The 18,993-nt window shown below is 39.1% G+C and overlaps 1 protein-coding gene across 4 annotated transcripts in view; it reads left to right on the top strand.

Moving 5' to 3' along the window:
- Positions 1–18,993, top strand: part of DNM3 (dynamin 3) — a 559,767-nt gene that overhangs the window by 210,729 nt on the left and 330,045 nt on the right. For all 4 annotated transcript variants that reach the window (XM_047077325.1, XM_047077324.1, XM_047077323.1 and 1 more), the window contains exons 7-10: positions 3,736–3,878; positions 6,935–7,070; positions 9,366–9,433; positions 12,677–12,815. In XM_047077325.1, the coding sequence (XP_046933281.1) occupies positions 3,736–3,878; positions 6,935–7,070; positions 9,366–9,433; positions 12,677–12,815 (486 nt within the window). The remainder of the gene's footprint in view (positions 1–3,735; positions 3,879–6,934; positions 7,071–9,365; positions 9,434–12,676; positions 12,816–18,993) is intronic.

The following is an 18,993-nucleotide window of genomic DNA, read 5'->3' as shown; positions in this document are numbered from 1 at the left end:
GTATATACTTATTTAGGAACAGTAAACAAGGGTATACATCAGCGCCCATTTTACTCACAATATGTAGTTATCTTAAGAAATTAAACTTGTATATTTCTGAAAGGTTGATTTGTTGGGATCTGGTTTCAAAATGTCAACATGTAATAGTTAGCTTAGATTTCCCTAAGTTAGAAATCCTTGTAAGCTCATTGATCTCCATTCATCTAAGAAGTTTTTCCAGATTAACCCCTTTCTCTGCACAGATAGACTTGGGTCCCCATCTTCCAACATTCCATGCGCTTACATACTTCTTCCATAAAACCTCAGTACATTTACTTTTTACTTTTTTTTTTTCCATATATTCTCCATCTCCTGGGGAAGTTAAGCATCATCCTTAGTGAGTGCAGGGCTTCCTCCCTGAGTTTTGATTACATTGACCAAATGGTGAGCAGCTGTTCTCACCAACAGAATTATAAGATATGCTTTAACTTTTATTTATGAGTTTTAACAGTCAATTAATCAAGTCATTATTGCATGTTCTGATTGTTTGCTCCTAGAAGGTGTCAGTAGAGACTAACACAATAGCAGGCTACTTGTGACATTGGACCTGAACCATTTAGGCAAAACAATTGAACAAGTTTTAGGAAAAAAAAAAAACAGGCAGTGGTATACTTCTATTTTTTGTGACATAACATAGACTAATGTAAAATTTGTGCTTTTTACTTATGGGTAGATGAGTATTTAGAAGCCATGAGGTGGTGCTGTGCTTGTGTCATTTAACAAATATGAATGAATGTATTTTAGAGAAAGAACATTAGTTTGTCATGCAAAAACCCTAATAGTCCACAAATATATTTAGTATTGGTAAAACTGTCTTTAGATTATTACTTTCATGCCTGGATTTATCTATGAAAAACACAAATAAACTGAAAAAAATCTTAGAGAAAAATCATTAGGATGATTAGGAAGATAAGGTTGGAAATAAATTAGGTTGTGAATACTAGAAAAATAGAAAGAATATGATTGGCCATTTTGTTTTACAAATGACCCCTAAATTATGACATAATTGGATTCTGGATGACTGAAAACTGAATGAATTTTGTACTGAAGATCTCTCATTTCTTGGATAATCACCTTCTTTTTTACTGCTTCAGGGATCTTCAAACTGTTTGAAAATAGGATACTTTTATGGCTGATTCACTGTGTGCACCAGTACCTTGGGCCCTGGGGAACAGTTTCTATGGTGAAAAACTGGAACAGAACATGACACTTTTGAGGAATTCAATGTCATTATGGCTGGAGGGCAGAGAATGAGGGAGTGAGTTATAAGAGATGAATTTGGAGAAGTAGGCAGAGGCTGGATCCTGTAATGTTTGTAGGCAAGTTAAAGATTTTTGTTCTTATCCTAAGAGCAGTAGGGAGTCATTTAAGACATCTGAATAGGCAAATTACACACTTGTATTTGTGGATTAACAATGATCATGGAAGTTGCAGGTAGGAAGATCAAGACTAGACATGAGAAGTTAGGAGTCAAAATGAGAAATGATAGTAGCTTGGTCTTGGTTAGGGCCAGTGAAGATGAAAAAAAACAGAATTGAGAAATGTTTAGGAAAATCAAGAACTTGGTGGTAGATTAGCTTTGGTGAGTGATAGAGAGATGAAGTCAAAGATAACCTCCAAGTTCCCAGGTTGTTATGATGTCTCCAAGATGGAGAGCTCTGAAAGGAAGATTAGGTGCTTGATTTCAGACATGCTGGGGTTGAGGTGTCATTGACACATCTAAGAGAAGTAAAGTCCATGGTCTAATACATATGCCTATAGCAAAAATAAAACGTCTGGTCTGTAGATAACACCTTGGTAGTCACAGTTGTTTGGATATTTATTAAAGCTATGGGTGGAATAAGATTCCTTTAGGAAAGAACAGAGTGTGAACAAAGAAGATTAGGAATCAGATTTGAGGAATGTTGGTATTTACAGGTCTGGTGGAGGGAGATGACTTGGCAACGGAGATGAAGAAGGTACATCCATAAATGTTAGGATCTAGGGCCACAAAAGCCAAGGAAAGAAGTTTTTTAGGAATCTAAGAGTGGTCCACAGTGTTGCTTTGCTGTTGAGATATCTAAGAAGCAAAAAGTGGAAACCATGTGTTTTTATCATTTACCACTCACATGGCAGACAGGTGGCTACTGGTTTCTCGTGGTTACTGTTACTCTTAGACTTGGGGGTTTGTGATGTTGCTACTGGGAATGCAGTCCTCTACATTCTGCTTCAGAGCTATAACAATAGCACATGCTGGGTAATAACATACATCATACTGTGTGCAAAGGTATAATATAGTTACGAACTATCAACAATTAAATAAGTATAGTAACCTCAGATAAACATAAAAAATGATTAAGATGGTTTCTTCAGTCAGTCTGGGAATATTTATTCCCCTTACTTTTTTTAATGTTTTTTTTTTTGAGAGAAAAAGAGAGAGAGGCAAGGCAGAAAGAGAGGGAGACAGAGGGGCCAAAGCAGGCTCCTCGCAGAGAGCCCAAAGTGGGGCTCAAACTCACAAAATGTGAAATCATAACCTGAGCTGAAGTTGGACACCCAACTGACTGAGCCACCCAGGCTCCCCAATTCCTCTTACTTTTAATTTATTAGTCTTTTTCCTGCATTTCTGTGAAGTTGACATTCTCTTTTTCTTTTAATTCCAAGTTTATTAACTGATTCAAGAAGATTATCTTTTTTTCTTTTCTTTTAATTCAGATTTTTGCTTAACTGCATTGTAATAGAAAGAACATGAGGCAGAGAGCTAGCCAATCTGGGTTTATACCCCACATTTTTTTTTGAGAGAGAGAGAGAGTGAGCGAATGTGGGTGCACATGAGTGGGGGAAGGGGAGAGGAAAAGGAAGAGAGAATCATAAGCAGGCCCCACACACAGCACAGAGCCCCATGTGGGGCTCAATCTCACGACCATGAGATAATGACCTGGGCCAAAATCTAAGAGTTAGATGCTTAACCGACTTAACCACCCAGGTGCCCTTTTTTCTTAATTAATTTTCTTTTTTCCTAATTAAGCTTTTTTCTTAGTTAATCATGTACTCATAGACAATCTCTCAGAGAATTTTTCACCCTGCTGAGCTGGAGGTGCCAGCAGATGACCTTCAGCGGCGAAACCAAGTGGATGGTTAGGTAGAGATAGCAGCAGCAGCAGCAGAGAGAGCTTTCCTTTGCTAGTCATGGAGCTTTAATATGAAAACCGCTAAAGGCAGAAGCCCCTGAACACCCACCACTGCACTGGTGCTAGAGGCAGGGCAAGAGGAAACACTGTCTGAGCTGCAGAGTTTAGAAGTTAACAACTGACAGGTACCTATGAGTTCCACCAGTATGGTCCTGAAAACATCCAGCAGCACCTAGAAGTCCCCAATTCCTTCATTTCTAACTAAATTCTAACTTAAGGTTCCATCTGATATATTAATTCATGCAAAAATGTTATTAGGCAGCCTCATTATTAACATTGTGTGCATTTTAACAAGGGTGTTTCCAGGCATAAAGAGGTAGCCCAAGTGAGTGACTCCAACTGAAGGCATTTTGAGCATGTCCTTAAGGCCATGGAGGAGAGAACTGGAGCTTCTTCTCATTATTTACCTACAGAGTTAGTCTCTTCTAAGTTTTGAATGATTAGGGAAACAGTAAAGGTCAATTTTTATCTCATGAGTTAATCTTTAATCTGTTATATCTGTACGATTTTGTTTTGTTTTATTTAGCAACTTACCAACCACATTCGAGATACCCTGCCGAACTTCAGGAACAAACTACAGGGACAGTTGCTCTCCATTGAACATGAAGTGGAAGCCCATAAAAACTTCAAGCCCGAAGACCCCACCAGGAAGACCAAAGCGTTGTTGCAGTGAGTCACCTTTCCCTTCCCTTGTTCAGCATTTGAAACTAATTTCAGTTTGCTTTTGCCTCAGTCTGTTTGTCATGCTATTTTCTAGGTGTAACAGAAGAACCAAGTATATGACACTTGGTGCATGTTAGACAATGGGCCTTAGGTCTTTATGTGGTCTTGAAGAATAATTGTGGATCTTCCTCTCTTACTATAAATTTACCAATTATTCATCCCCATGTCCAATTTCATTGTACTTTTATAACTGGATTCCAAAAATGAGTAAAACCAATAATGATAACTCAGCAGCGTTTTTCCTCTTAGTCCTTAGAAGTGGACAAAGGTCCTGTTGAAAATGTCATTTGTATTGTACAACTCTTTCTATTGATGTCACTCGTACTTATTATCTTTTTATTATTTTAGTCATTTCACATGATTTATCCGTGTGCATTTTTCAGTGGAATGAGAACCAAGGCTTTAATAATAAAGTATGGACAATAAGGGCACATTTAGATTTCTTTTTCCTTTTCGGTTATGATTTTAATGTAGCTGTTTAAAAATACAAATGTGAAAACTGCCACGTATCTTTTTACTCCTTCATGGTCTTTCCATCTTACCCTTGGATTACTAGGTTTATCCCTGAGAGGTCTCAGGTGGTGCAGCAGAGTTGTTAGAGAATTGCCAGCTCCTGTGCCTTTTATCTTTATTCTCTTTTTTTGGCCCTTCCTAGCCTCACCTGCCTTTTTATTCCTGTGCTGCAACTTAGGTCAGGTTCCTCTCGACCAGAAGACTTCCTGCCCAGCTGATATTCTAGAACATCCTAAGTCCATTTACAAAGATAATGCTTGCCACCTCTTATGGCCCCCTTCTTCCTGTGCAGGCTTGATCAAGATACACCCCCCCTTCATTTGATGTTTAAAATTCATGACATAATTCCTGTCTTTGTAGAGATATTTCTAAATGCTCAAATTATTTAAGTAAGATTTTAATGCAACATTCTATGTTTCCCTATTTAAAAATATTATAGGATCATACAGAGGAAAGAGTGGATTCAACTCTTTCCTAGTTGTTTTTTTTTTTTTTTTATTCCTGGCTTTGGTTAAGCTCCTATAAAAACTCTTCAAGTTACAGAGAAAAGAAAGCTATTTCTGTGTAAGCCGTAGGTCATTATCTTAACATCCACCTGAAACTATTCTCCTTACAAATGCTGGTCTTGCCTCTGACTCCATTGGACTCAGATTACAGACTTTTCTATATCTAGATTCTTCCCTTGTAGGGAGCTAATCAGTTCCTTCCTCTCTCCCTTTCTCCTTTCATTCTCCCCTTTCTGCCTACCTCTCTTCTTGCTTTCCTCTCATCTCTTTGTGTTTCACTTGGTGTCTGGTTCTCTGATACCTACTGGAAAGACTTTTGACCTCAAGAAGAGGCCACAATAGAAAGAGGGAAACAGATCTATAAGCAACTGTGTTAAAATCTGATAAATGCCGTATTTCTGGTAAGTATAAAATGTTAAGGGAGCCCAGCTGAGGAAGCAGTTACAGGTGAGGAAGGTTGTGAGTTCACGGAGAACAAGATATTTAATGAGACACTGATGTATGGGAAGAGTTTGTCAGATGGAAGAGGAGGACCAGAGAATAGTGCGAACTCGGGTATGGTTTGTTGTAGTGGGCCAGGGGGCTGGAGTGTAGGGTATGAGGAAAGGAGTGGCCGGAGGTAAATTTTCTAAAATTTCCCAAGGTTTCAGTGCATGTGTCATGTCTATACCTTCTCAGGTGGTTAAAAATTAGCTTAACATTGGCAATGTTGGCATATGTGTAAACATAGCTACATCAAATTATATTCTGAATTTTGTGGCCTGAATAATTTGCAATTTTAATTTATCCAGGATTTCGTTAAAAGAGAATAAAAAGTACGAGTTTTAGATGGTTTGAATTTTTTCCTATGAAATTTTAAATTTGGAAGTAGTACTAGTATATCAAAATTAGTTTCTAAATTTAGTAATCACAAATATAAGTGGTTATTTTCTCCCTATATTTCTTTGTTTTTTACCAACCACCTTAATTCATTCCTTCATTGAAGTTATTGAGTACCTCTCATATTGAGAAGGGAGAGATCAATGAAATGCATGGTCCTTGCCCTTAGGAGAGAGACCGATAAGTGAACAGTGGTGATGTTCTCTGCTAAGCACTATGCTGAAAATAAGCTGAAGAAACAGAGGAGAGGCCCTTCGTCTGATGGCAGTGAGGAGGGGTGGTGGATAGGGTCACGGAAGTTTTCCTAAACACTGATGCTTGACCTGAGTCTTGAGGGACAGAAAAATAAGCCAGGCAAGGAAGCAAGCGGCAGAGAAAATGGTATTCTGAGCAGAAAGGAAAACAGGTGTAGAAGCACAGAGACGTGGTGCATGTAGGGAGCTGCCAATTGCTTCTTTATGATTGGCTTAGAGGTGAATGCGGACTAGTAGTGAGAGATGGAGTTCCAGGGCCAGACCACGGAGAATCTTGGGTGATGACTTCAGGAGTTTTACTTTTATTATTAAAATGTGGGGAATCCTTGAAAAACAAGGCTAGAGCTAGTTGTGGAGGGGATGGTGGTCACAAATTTGCATTGTTCTGGCTTCGAGAGGTCTGTGATCCTGGGGGTGGGGAAGAGAGTAGCTCACAGGGTAATGAGGGGGCTCAGCTGGAGCAGTTAGGACATTAGATGAGTGTGATTCATTTTGATTCTTCTATGCAGTTTTATTGTTTAACTTAGATTCTTATTTTAAGTATTTTTAAGTATTTTAAGTATACTTATTTTAAGTATTTTTAAATACCATTTTATGATTTCAGCTAATTGGACAGAATGCATCTAATGACATAGATATTTAAGACATATATTTTAATTATACACCTCAAATAAATTTTGATAGCATGTATTTCATATAGTTACATTTTTGAGTGCAGGGATCATTCTGCCAGTAGGTGCCACTAAGAACACTAGGAAAAGGACTCTAAGGGATAACCACAGCAAATTGGAATGAGAAATGCAAAGCCTTATAACTTTAACTTGAATTTATTTCTCTTTTACAATTATAGGATGGTTCAGCAATTTGCTGTGGACTTCGAGAAGAGAATTGAAGGGTCAGGGGATCAAGTAGATACGCTGGAGCTCTCAGGAGGGGCTAAAATTAACCGTATTTTCCATGAACGCTTTCCTTTTGAGATAGTAAAGGTTTGTACCAAATATTATTTTTTTTCCCTTTCACTTCATTTCGTTTCCATGTTCTATTCTATATAACTATTCGTAAAATGTTATGTGAGTGATATGGGACTAAGAGAGTTTTTTGAACAAAAATCTCCATACTCAGGTGATGAAATTTAGGAGAGAAGTATTTTCTTACTGATGGTTCTGATTGTATTTAATGGGATCTAGCAACATTTCAACGTATTTCAACAAGTACTAACTGAGTTCCTATGATATTTATTTGTTGTCTAATTAATTTAAAAATATTTCTTGAGCACCTATTCTGTGCCAAAATTCTCGATGCCAGTGATCAAGACAGAGGCACTGTCTGGTGGGGAGTGGCAGAAAATTTTTACAGATAGGCAAGGTAAGAAAACATCAAGTGTTATTATGTAACATAATGTTAGAGGGGTTGGGTGAGCCACTTTTGATGGGATGTTTCAGGCAAGGTCTCTCTGAGTAGGGGACACTGAAAGCATGATCAGAATGGCATGAAGAGGTCAGCTGTAAGGATCTCGGGGAAGAGGGTCATTCAAGGCAAGCAGCCGAGGATGAGGCCCTAAAGCAAGCGTCTGTACAGTGGGTAAGGAATAGATGAAGCTCGGGCAGAGCTGAGGAAGGGGAGCGGGCATGCCATGGATTTAGAGGAAGGAAGCTCCCAGTTTACGTAGGGCCTTCCAGGTTGCAGTGAGGCATTTACATTTAACAGAAATTAGGGGAGAGTTTTAAGAAAAGGTGGACCCTATTTGGTTGATGATTTTGAAAGGAATGCTTTGCAGGCTGGATTGTAAAGGGGCAAGAGTTGTTTCAGGGAGACAAGTAAGGTAAGTTCACCAGTACAGCCAGAGCGGGAGGAATCCACTTTCTGTGGGGCCTAACGTTTATACAGTTTTTTTTTTTTGGGGGGGGGATGTTGAAGAAGAAGAATACAAAATTATAAATACACAGGCACAGGGTCTTGGAAGGTGCTTATGCAAGAGACAAGCCCTGAAACTTAATCTTCTTAGCTTCATAGTCAAAATGCTTCAGAAGAGAGGATAGAGAGAAGTGGATGGATTTGTGATTTTGGTGGTAGGGTCAGTAGGGCTTGGATTGATATGGGGGATGCAAGAAAGAGAAGATTCAGGATGACCCCTAAGGTTTTGGCTTGCACAACAGCAAATGTTAGTGCCCATCTGATGAGGGAAACTGAATAAAACCTGAGTTTGTGTAGAGGTATGAACCAAGAATTTTGTTTTGGATATGTTTAGTTTGGATTGCCCAATAGACAGCTGAATAGTTTTAGAGACTATGCTCCTTGCTTCATATACAGAGGAGGGTGCTTATATCTTGGTGTGGGAGGGAAATGGGTAAATAGTTTCGTTAAAATGTGCTAAGTAAAGTGATAAACTTCAGTACAAGGTGCTATGGAAACACAGCCTACGGACCTGATCCCTGTGTGAGTGCATGACGGAGCCTGGCTTCTGAGCTGAGTTTAGAAGGATGAGCAACTAGTGAAGCAGGAGAAGGTTTGGGGCTGGAATTGTTCCAGACAGAAGGGAGGAACGGTAAAGGCTGAGCTGTGGGCCACAGGGTGTGGGTAGGGAACTAAAGCAATTTATCGTTCTGTGGTATAAAGTGTGAGGGGGGAAATGGATAGACAGGCTGGAGAAGCCAAATCTGAGAGGTAAAAGGCTGAACCAAATGTGCTCTGATATCCCTTTTAGGTCTAAGCTCCATGACACTTTGATCTTAATTCCAAGTAAATTTAAAGTACCTAAAGCTTCTGGGAAATTTTTATGCAGCAATCTGTCCTGCATTGGATTGGTAAAATATTATTAATTTCCTCTTGTAAAGAGGGCTTGAATGCAGGTGGTTAAAATGGCCAGGGAGAAAAGACAGCCATTGTTAATCTCAGCACAGCTGGACTGCTGTTGCATGTCAGGTGACACTTATTTATGCATTTGTCTGTGAATACATTTACTACATTCAGCAAAAGAATGAAGTATTGTATATTTCAAATGAATGGCCAGATTTATGTGCAGAAGGCATCTTTTATGCATAGTACTCCTATCTATAAGAGAGTTAAAATCCACTGCACTAAAACTCTCAGAAATCTCCAATGTTCTACGTTGCCTTGAACTTTATATAAACAGATGTTTTGACCATCTGGGTTTAGGTTAGGAAAGACATAGTATACATTTATTAATAACTAATTCAAGTTATCCTCATATTTTAATATTCAACAATATTATTATTCAAAGGAATTAAGTGTTTTAACTGTGGCTCATTTTGCTTCTGCAGATGGAGTTCAATGAGAAAGAATTACGAAGAGAAATAAGCTATGCAATCAAAAACATACATGGTATCAGGCAAGTAATTCACATTTCCCTTGTCTTCAGTTCAAGCTACTAAGAGAAAATTAATGTTTATAAATGGCTAGTGAAGTAGGCTTTTCATCATCTGAGCAGAGTAGAATACAGAGGTGGGAGTAAGAAATAAGACACTCTAGTTTGAGTTTCGTGCTAATTTCCTGTATTGTCATACTCACAAAAGAAGACTTTTCAGTTAAAAAAGCAGAAACGCTTTCTGCACTCACAGCATTGTGCTCTGCACAGGGATTTTACCAACGAGCAAGATCTTGTTCTCCAGAGGCTGGCATGTTGGGGAAGGAGGCCTGACATGCTCAGAAGTAATCGTTACGTACACAGAGACAGGACAGATACATTTCGGCTGGAGCTGTAGAGTAAGATTGGGAAAGATTAATGAAGAGTGGTGACTTTTGAGTGGAACCTTGCCTGTTTAGAGAACAAGAATGATTTCAACAGGCAACAGTGTGCTGTGTGTTTACACGTGCGTGTGTGTAAAACCTGAGAGTATGGAGATTGTCGAGGCAGGAGGATTAAAGAAAGTACTGAAAGTGGGAGGAGTATTGGGAACAGAGGCATAGAGGTGGTAAAGCGCAGTGTGGAGTTATGGAGCAGAGGGCCTGCTTTTTGACTGGAGTCAGGGATGTAGACAGGAGCATGGTGGGATCTGAGGCTGGGAGTAGAGCTTGTACCTTGTGTGGAAGTTTCCCTTGTATGCAACGGGATTATTTTCATTTAGTTTCTTTAAAGAAACTCAAGACACACATTTCTTGAGTTCATGTACAGAAGGCTAAACAAAATTTAATGGCACATATAGTGTCCTGAATTTAAGGTATTGAACTTAGGATGCCTACTTCATAGATTATCTCCTGTGAAGCAGGTGTCCCCTGTCTATTGGCAGCTGTATCTCAGCTTCTGCCACAGGGTTGAGTTGAGACTATTTTGGGAACAGAGCCTGAGAGGGCAAAGCTTGACGCTGAGTGTACATGTAAAAGGAGTTATGACATTTGAATTATTTATCATTTTAAAATTCAGACATCTGCTCTAAAAGTTGCAAATAGGATAGGTAAATATGCATTCACAAAATAAAAGGGAGAAAACATTCTATAACCAAATCCAGTATTTTTCTGTTACTATCAACAGGATTTCTAAGTTCCCTATTAACTCTATTCTGTCTCGCTCAAATCTAGAATGCATTTGGTATGGAAACCATGTCTTACTCTTGAGCTGGGCAGAGCTGGTATCCGAAAATGTCAATCTGCTAGGTGCAGTGAAACCAAATCACATGTTTTGGGTCATGAAGTATTTTTATACTTACTTTACTGTAAAAGTAAGACATAGTACTTTTACTTGGCTTTTAAAACTCCTTACCAGGGGCGCCTGGGTGGCTCGGTTGGTTAAGTGTCCAGCTCTTGATTTCAGCTCAGGTCATCCATGATCTCACGGTAGTGAGACTGAGCCCTATGTTGGGCTCTGCGCTTTCAGCGTGGAGCCCACTTGGGGCAGTGTCTGTCTGTCTGTCTCTCTCTTCCCCTCCCCTGTGTGCACGCATGTGCTCTGTCTCTCTCAAAATAAATAAAACAAAACAAAAACCCCCAAACTCCTTACCACATACATTTCTGTTGAATGTAACTGCAAAAGCTCAGTAATTCCGTTTTGAAAATTTCTGATTTACTTACATACCAAAAGGAGAGATTGTTATTATTCTGGAGTTAATTTGCCTATAGGATGATAAGAAGTACACAGTGTCCTGAGAATAAGACACACCGATGGCATGATTATTTAGCCTCTTAAATACACTTCATTTGACAAGTTTTGTTTCCAGTTGATTCTGTTAGACATTTGAATAGAAGCCATCTTTGTCCACTGCAGACCTGTGGGTCCTTCTTTGTTCTGCAAGCGCCGTGTGCCGTTGGCGAGCAAGGGAAGAAGACAGCCCTTGTGGGGCAAACAAAGATAAATGCATTAATGCCCTGCCTACCCGTGTAGTAATGGGACTGTGTGTGCTCAGACCACTGCAGTGCCAAATGGGATGCTGGGGTTCAGAGAAGGAAGGCCTTGTCAGTGGAAGGACTGGAGAAGGCAAGCTGTAGGAAGTGGTTGCTTTTGATCTGGGCTTTGAAGCACAGGTGGGATTCGGGACAGGCTGAAATTGTGGGGAGGGTGAAATGAACATCACGGACGAAGGCAAAGACAGGAAACGTTGGTATGAATATGTTTGTGGAAAGGCAAATGGTTGGGTTTGGCTGGAACTTAGGGTGCATGAAAGGGTGGAGGCAAATAACTGCAATGGAAAATCAGGGTCAGACGGGGGAAATGTTTAATATTAGACCAAACGGTGTGGATTTTATTCTATGTCCAACGTGGAGAGATTTCAAATTACTGTATAATATGATCACTATAGTTAGAAATAGAGGCGAACATAGGGTGCTAAGTAAATGGTTAGGAGGGGCAGTATAAAGCTGCTGTAAGGGGAAGTGTTAAATTTCCCAAAAGAGGTACCACAGAACTGAGTGGTCAAGGAGGAGAAGTTAATCAAAGAAGAAGTGAGAAGAGCATGGCAAAAGCATTGTTAGGACACCAATTTGAATTCATTCCAGCTAAGTGAAAAGATACTTGCTATTTTGGTTATCATTTGTTGTTTTTGTAAGTTCATGATTTAGGCATTCTGTGTCCCAAAGTTAGTTCCACTTAACTGTCTTCCTTTTTCCCTAGCACCCCAGGACCTCAGACTGGGAACCACTGAGCTCACTATAATACAGCTCTCCTAGGAAGAATAGATTGCATAGTCAGGAACGCTACCATTTCAGCGCTCACAAAGTGAGGATTATTTTCTGCTCTCTGAAGGGCAAGAGAGGGTTGCTTTTGGAATACTTTAGGAATAGAAATGTAAATTTAGGACCATTTTTATTGTAGCAGTGCTTTTTATTGCTGTGAAACTGTGAGATGAGACAAATTACAGTCAAGTGTTAGTTAGAAGTCGTATTATTAGAGTCCATGAAAACATTTTGGAAACTGTTTTTAGGTAATGCTAGTCATCTATAGATTGGGATTTATTAAGGAATTGTAGTATTGAAAATGTTATTACAAATGATACTGTCTATAGAATAAATCACTATGTAACTTTCAAACTTGGGCATTACATGCTTGCTTTAGGTGGCATGCCAATTGAAACCTTTTTCAAAAAAGTACTGGATATTACTCAATTTAAAAAATCTAATGTGCTGCTTTATTCCTTACATTCAGGACGGGGTTGTTTACTCCAGACATGGCATTTGAAGCAATAGTCAAAAAACAAATTGTAAAGCTTAAAGGACCGTCCTTGAAGAGTGTAGATCTGGTAATACAAGAATTAATCAATACCGTCAAGAAGTGTACCAAAAAAGTAAGTTTGAATTATTTAACTTTCCAACAAGTAACTATTTGGTTTACCCATCTTTCCTATCCTGCTACGTGCCTCTCTTTTCCTGACCCTCACTTCGTTGTGTTTGTCCAAGAGGAAGGAATGTGAAAAGTACTGAGTGGGAATTGCTTTCATGATTGATTGGCAGAGATATTGTCTTCTATGACCCATGTCCGATAGGTTTGCCGAAGCCAGGAAGAGTATATTTAAGTCAGCTATTTTTTTCCTCGTTGTCTTAAACAGGTAAACATCACTTTAGAATAATTAGGTGAATGCTCTAATTTTTCTTACCGTGTGTAGATGGGGATAATGCCAGAGAAGGGAATTATTGACATTGTGTATATCAATGAAAAAATTCTTCTAAATTGTAAATGAATACCACTTGAACCTGGACATTGTGGGAAGCAGCAATGTGGAGTAGTAGTTAAGACCTCAGGCTCTGAGGTCCAGGTGCCTAGATTCAGATCCTGGCTCTGCTATTTACTTTCTATGTGACCTTGAGTATCATACTTAATCCCTTATAGTCTTGTTAATTTATTTGTGAAATGAGGGTGATGATAATAATACTACCACCATGAGAATTAAACAAGATGATGCCTCAAACCCATGGGGCACTTTGCACATTGATTAACCATAGCAAGTGCTCAGTAAATGGTGGCTAATCTATAAATGGCCATTTTAGTAGCATCCAATATTCTCTACCTTGTGATATTTATTGAATCTATGATGTAGAATGATGAGGGAGACACTCTTCGCCAGGGGACTCCTCACTGAGGAACGTGGAGGAATTGTGCTGGATTTCTTCTATTTCATGACTTTCTGCATCACATTAAAAACAATCTTTCAATAATCTTTTACTGTTAAAAGTAGTAACAACAATAACAAAGCCTATTTACTACCTTTACTACCTTATTCTCCTTTTCTTCATGTCCAACCTTCTTGGGGAAAAAAGTAGTCTATGCTTGCTGTCTTTATTTTCTTATCTCCGGTTAATCCATAACCCTCTAAAATGTGGCTTCCATGCCACCACTCTATTGAGTAATTATGGCAAAGATCAACCAGAAGCCTGATTGCAAGATGTAATGCATACTCATTCCTGGTGCTGTATTCTACCCTCTTTTTGAAGCTGACACCCCATTCTCATGGGTTCTCTTCATCTTTCTCATGATCCCTCCTCCATCTCCTTCAGGAGTTTATCCACTTTCCCTGCCTCTGAACACTAGAGTCACACAGAGCTTGCTCCTGGCTTTCTTCTCTTTGCACTGTTCTTTCTCCCTGCCAGATCATATCTCCCATAGCTCACCTACCACTTAAAATGTTGATCCTCAAATCTATAGCTTCAGCTCAAGCCTCTTTACTGAAACCATCTACTCCACAGTCTGCTGCCATTACACTCTTCTTACTTATGTCCCCGCAGATATTTTTTGAACTAAATTACTCCAGAGGACTTCTAACTGGTTTTTCCACCTCCAGTCTGGGCTCCATCAAATTCATCCTCCCCACTGCTGTGAAAGTAGCCCTTCTAAAATGCATCTATTTTGCCCATTCCCTCAAAATTATGCAATGGCTCCTTATATCTTGAGAATAAAGTTCAAATCATTTATGGTTGTTTTTAGTTTCACATCTGATCTCTGAATCCTTCTTTAGCTATATCCGGTGTCACTTTGTGCTTGCTTCTGCCATTCTAAGTGATTTGCACCATTTTCACAGATTTTTCATGCCTTTACCATTTGCACATGTGATTCCCTTTGTTTTGAATGTCTCCTTTTCCTCTTGTCTTCACCTTCCATCCCCTCTTATTTTTTATGATCCAGCTCAATCATCATCATTTTCCTAAAATATCTTGTACGGCCTCTGTGAATCCTCCCCTGATCTCCATCCTTGCTCCCTTTTCAGTGCTTCACTTGACACCCTATGTTTACTTTTATCAGAGCATTTATGATATGGGATTGTAGCTGTTTATAATTTATTTGTTTGGGTAAATAACCTAAATAACCTATAATCTCCTCCTGTTGGTTCTAAACTCCTTTTAAAAAAGAGCTATTTCGGTGCCTGGGTGGCTCAGTTGGTTAGGTGTGCAACTCTTGGTTTCAGCTCAGGTCATGATCTCATGGTTCCTGAGTTGAAGCCCCATGTAGGACTCAACACCACTGATGTGGAGCCTGCTTGGGATAGTCATTCTCTCTCTCTCTCTCTCTCTCTCTCTCTCTCTCTCTCTCTCTCTCTTCCCCCCCACTCCCTCCTTCCCTCCTTCCCTTTCTCTCTGCGCCTCCCCTGCTCTCTCTCTCTCTCTCAAAATAAATAAATGTAAAAAAATAATAATAAAAAAGAGCTATGTCTTATCTTCTTATTCTTGGTATCTAACGTAATGACTAACCCTACAGAAGAGACACTCTATAAATACTTTATAAATTAAGAATTGAGATATTCTAGGGGCACCTGGGTGGCTCAGTCAGTAAGCAAGTTGATTTTGGCTCAGGTCATGATCTCATGGTCGTGAGATCAAGCCCTTGCATTGGGCTCTGCACTGACACTGTGGAGCCTGCTTGGGATTTTTTCTCTCTCTCTCTCTCTCTCTCTCTCTCCCTCCCTCCCTCCCTCCCTCCCTCCCTCCCTCCCTGCCCCTCTCCCAATTGCACATGTGCACTCTGTCTCTCAAAACAAATAAATAAACTTACAAAAAATTTTAGATATTCTAAAGTTATCCTGATGCTAAAGAAATCTGTACTTTAAAAGAATATTTTAGTTTTGACTTCTATTTTTTTTTTTAACTTTTTGTGTTTATTTTTGAGAGAGAGAGAGAGAGAGAGAGAGAGCGAGCACAAACAGGGGAAGGACAAAGGGAGAGGGAGACACAGAATCCGAGGCAGCCTCCAGGCTCTGAGCTATCAGCACAGAACCTGACACGGGGTGCGAACCCACAAACCACGAGATCATGACCTGAGCTGAAGTCATCTGACTTCAGCCACCAACTGAGCCACCCAGGCCCCCCTAGTCATTCCTTTTTAAATGATAAAATTTGAGCAGGTTTTCTTTTCCTTATTTCTCATTTTGATGTTCTTGACTTTTGCCCTTGTTATGTCTACTTTCAAGTTCTTTTACAAGCAAAATAATCTTGATTAAAGTTGAGGATACCTGGCTTTATTACTTGACCCCTTTGAATATGAGCCATAGATAATGTGATTATATTATTTATCATCCAACATAGGACTCTTTTGAGATTGAAAGGGGGAGCTATTAATACTTTCACTGGAATAGGAGTAAAGCAAGACTTCTCCAGGCCATCTGAAAGGCATAGTTACTCTAGCTGTATTGTGAATGTATATATTCACATGTATTCTTAAAACAGTATTTTCATTTACAATGTTTCTCATGTTGAATATCTTATGTGTAAAATACTTAATTTTTTTCTTAAGCCACATAAATAAACATCAGTGGAAAACATGGGATTTATGTGTGTTCAAGTAACAAAACACAAAGCTAGACTTCTAACCTGGGGAAATGCAGTCTTCTCGTGTATTTTCTCACTGTTGTCTCTGGGCCACTGGAGGACAAGACAAGAACATTAGAGCTTTATGAGTGTTTGGCTTCACTCCAGAGACGTGTCAATTTCAGAATTTTTCTTGTGGGTATTAGCTCTCAGCTGCTTTTCTTTACCCCCAATTCTCCAGTGCACCATTGCAGGGTCCTGAGTTTCTTTCAGGAAGCACTGAGAGGAACATCTTGTTTTTTTAGCCACAGTTTAGCAACTGTGCCATTTATTGGCCTCTTGGGAAACCACATTCTTGGATTGCCATCATACCAATTAATTGATTTTTTTTTTTTTACCCTGTTCAGAAAAAGGAAAAAAAAAAAAGAAAAAAAAAGAAAAGCTTTGCAAGGAAATAGAAAAGATGCATTAGTTGGCTGTTAGAAATATAAGGAAAATTTTTTCATTAAAAAGTGCTATTAGAAGAAATGCTGAATTTTGTGGCATGTTAGGTGACTCAATATCTTGCTTTGAGTACACATAACTAATCAGGTGAATCTAAAGTCCTTAGCATGGCTTTCAAGGCCTACATGATCTTACTCCTTTTCACCTCTAAGCTCCTCCCACTTTCCCCTCCCTTGGTCCATTCCAGCTACACTGGTCTCCTCGTTTCTTCAACATGTCAAGGGGATATGATGGCAGGGCCTTTGTACTTCTCATTCTCAGTGTTGGAAATGCTCTGCCTCAAGATACTTGTGCAGATCACCCCCGGCTTCCTTTCAAGTCTCTCCTCAAATGCCATTTAATCAGTCTTTCTCAGATTCTCCTATCTACAGTTGTACATGCCTTCCTTCAAAATGGAGACATACACACACATACACGTAAGTCTTCATCTACATACCAAACTTCATTTTTCTTTGTGGCACGTATGACCACGTGAATTATACTATGTATATCTTTTGTTTTTCTTGTTGTTGGACAATAAAGGGACTTTGAGAATATAAGCTCCATGGGAGTAGGGATTTGGTTTATTCAGCACTCTATTCACCATCTTAAAACAGCCAGATTTTCAATAATAATTATTGAATGAATAATTGAAAGAATAAGTGAATCATGTCTTATTGATGTGGCAGATAATGATGAGTTTGACTGAAGTAGCCACTTGATTACCTTCCATGAAAGTCTATAGGTTGAAGGAGGATAGCTTCAAAGCGTCATGCTCAGATAGGGCTCTTTTAGGTCTGGATAGATCTGCTGTGGTTTTCTGTGAACAAAAAGACTCACTTTTCACCTTCTCTGCCAGTTGGCTGTCAGTCTAACAAACTGCTATGTTCTGCATATAATAGATGCCTCACATAACTCATGTTTCAAATCAGGCTGATTATTAAAGTTTGAACCTCTCATTGGGTATTGTAGAGAATTCAGGCCTGGGACTTAGCTTTTAAAGAATAGGAATTTCACCTTTTTGTTATTGTTACTTGTTTTTAACCCCACCCCCACCTATTTTATTGAGGCATAATGGACATATTTTGTTAATTCCCAGTATATAACATAATGATTCAATATTGTATACACTGTGAAATGATCACCTCATTGGGTCTAGTCAACAGCCATCACCACACATAGTATTAAAAAGTTTTTTCTTGTGATGAGAACTTTAAAGATCTATTCTCTTAGCAATTTGCGAATATGCATACAGTATTATTAACTATAGTCACCATGCTGTACATTACATCCCCAGGATTTATTTATTTTTTAATGATAAGTTTGTACCTTTTGAACACTGTCACCCATTTTGCCCGCTCCTTGCTCCTGGCAACCACCAATCTGTTCTCAGTATCTATGAGCTTGGTTGTTATTATTGCTTTTTAGATTCTACAAGATTCCATGAGTGTGATCATGCAGATTCTGTATGACTTATTTTGCTTAGCCCCTGCCCTCAAGGTCCATCTAACTTGTCCCAAATGATAGGATTTCTCTCTTTTGAATGGCTGAATAATATTCCAGGAATTTCACCTTTTCATCTCATAATTCACTAAAGAATTTATGATCTTTATAATTAATTCTTAATTTATAATTTGCCCTGGCTTCTGCTTTTCCCCTTGATTTTTCTGTTTTTCTCTTTTCTTTTTACTTTAGAGAGAGAGAAAGAGCATGAGTGGGGGAGAAGGGCAGAGGGAGAGAGAGAGAGAGAGAGAGAGAGAGAATCTTAAATGGGCTCCATGTTCAGCACAGAGCGTGACCTGGGGCTCGATCCCATGACCCGGGATCATGACCTGAGCCGAAATCAAGAGTCAGATGCTCAAGTGAGTGAGCCACCCAGGCACCCTGATTTTTCTTTTTAAGCTGTTCATTAATACGTCTACCAGAGATAAACTTGGAAAGAAAGGAAATCTGATTATTATCTTCAGGTGTTGTTTGGGGACAGTGTCAGCCCCACCCTGGGCTCCTGTTTGGGTGTGCTCTGAATTACTTCGTGAGGCTCTCTCTTCTGATTATCTTTCAGCCTTATTTCACTCAAGGTTGGACTTTTGTTTTTATTCTTCAGCATTTGCTAACATTGATGTTCTCATTTCTCTGCTTAGATGAAATGTTATGGTGAGAACATACCAGTATAACTTACATATTCTTCTATCACATATGCACCAATTGTAGAAAGTATCTGAGGTGTAGAGATTTGGGATTTGCCCA

The sequence above is a fragment of the Lynx rufus genome, unplaced genomic scaffold, assembly GCF_022079265.1.
Source record: "Lynx rufus isolate CCGP_SWC_20201006 ecotype Redwood Valley unplaced genomic scaffold, mLynRuf1.p SCAF_15, whole genome shotgun sequence".
Taxonomy (NCBI): domain Eukaryota; kingdom Metazoa; phylum Chordata; class Mammalia; order Carnivora; family Felidae; genus Lynx; species Lynx rufus.
The sequence above is the reverse complement of the archived record's forward strand: the minus strand, read 5'-3'. Positions and strand labels throughout refer to the sequence as shown.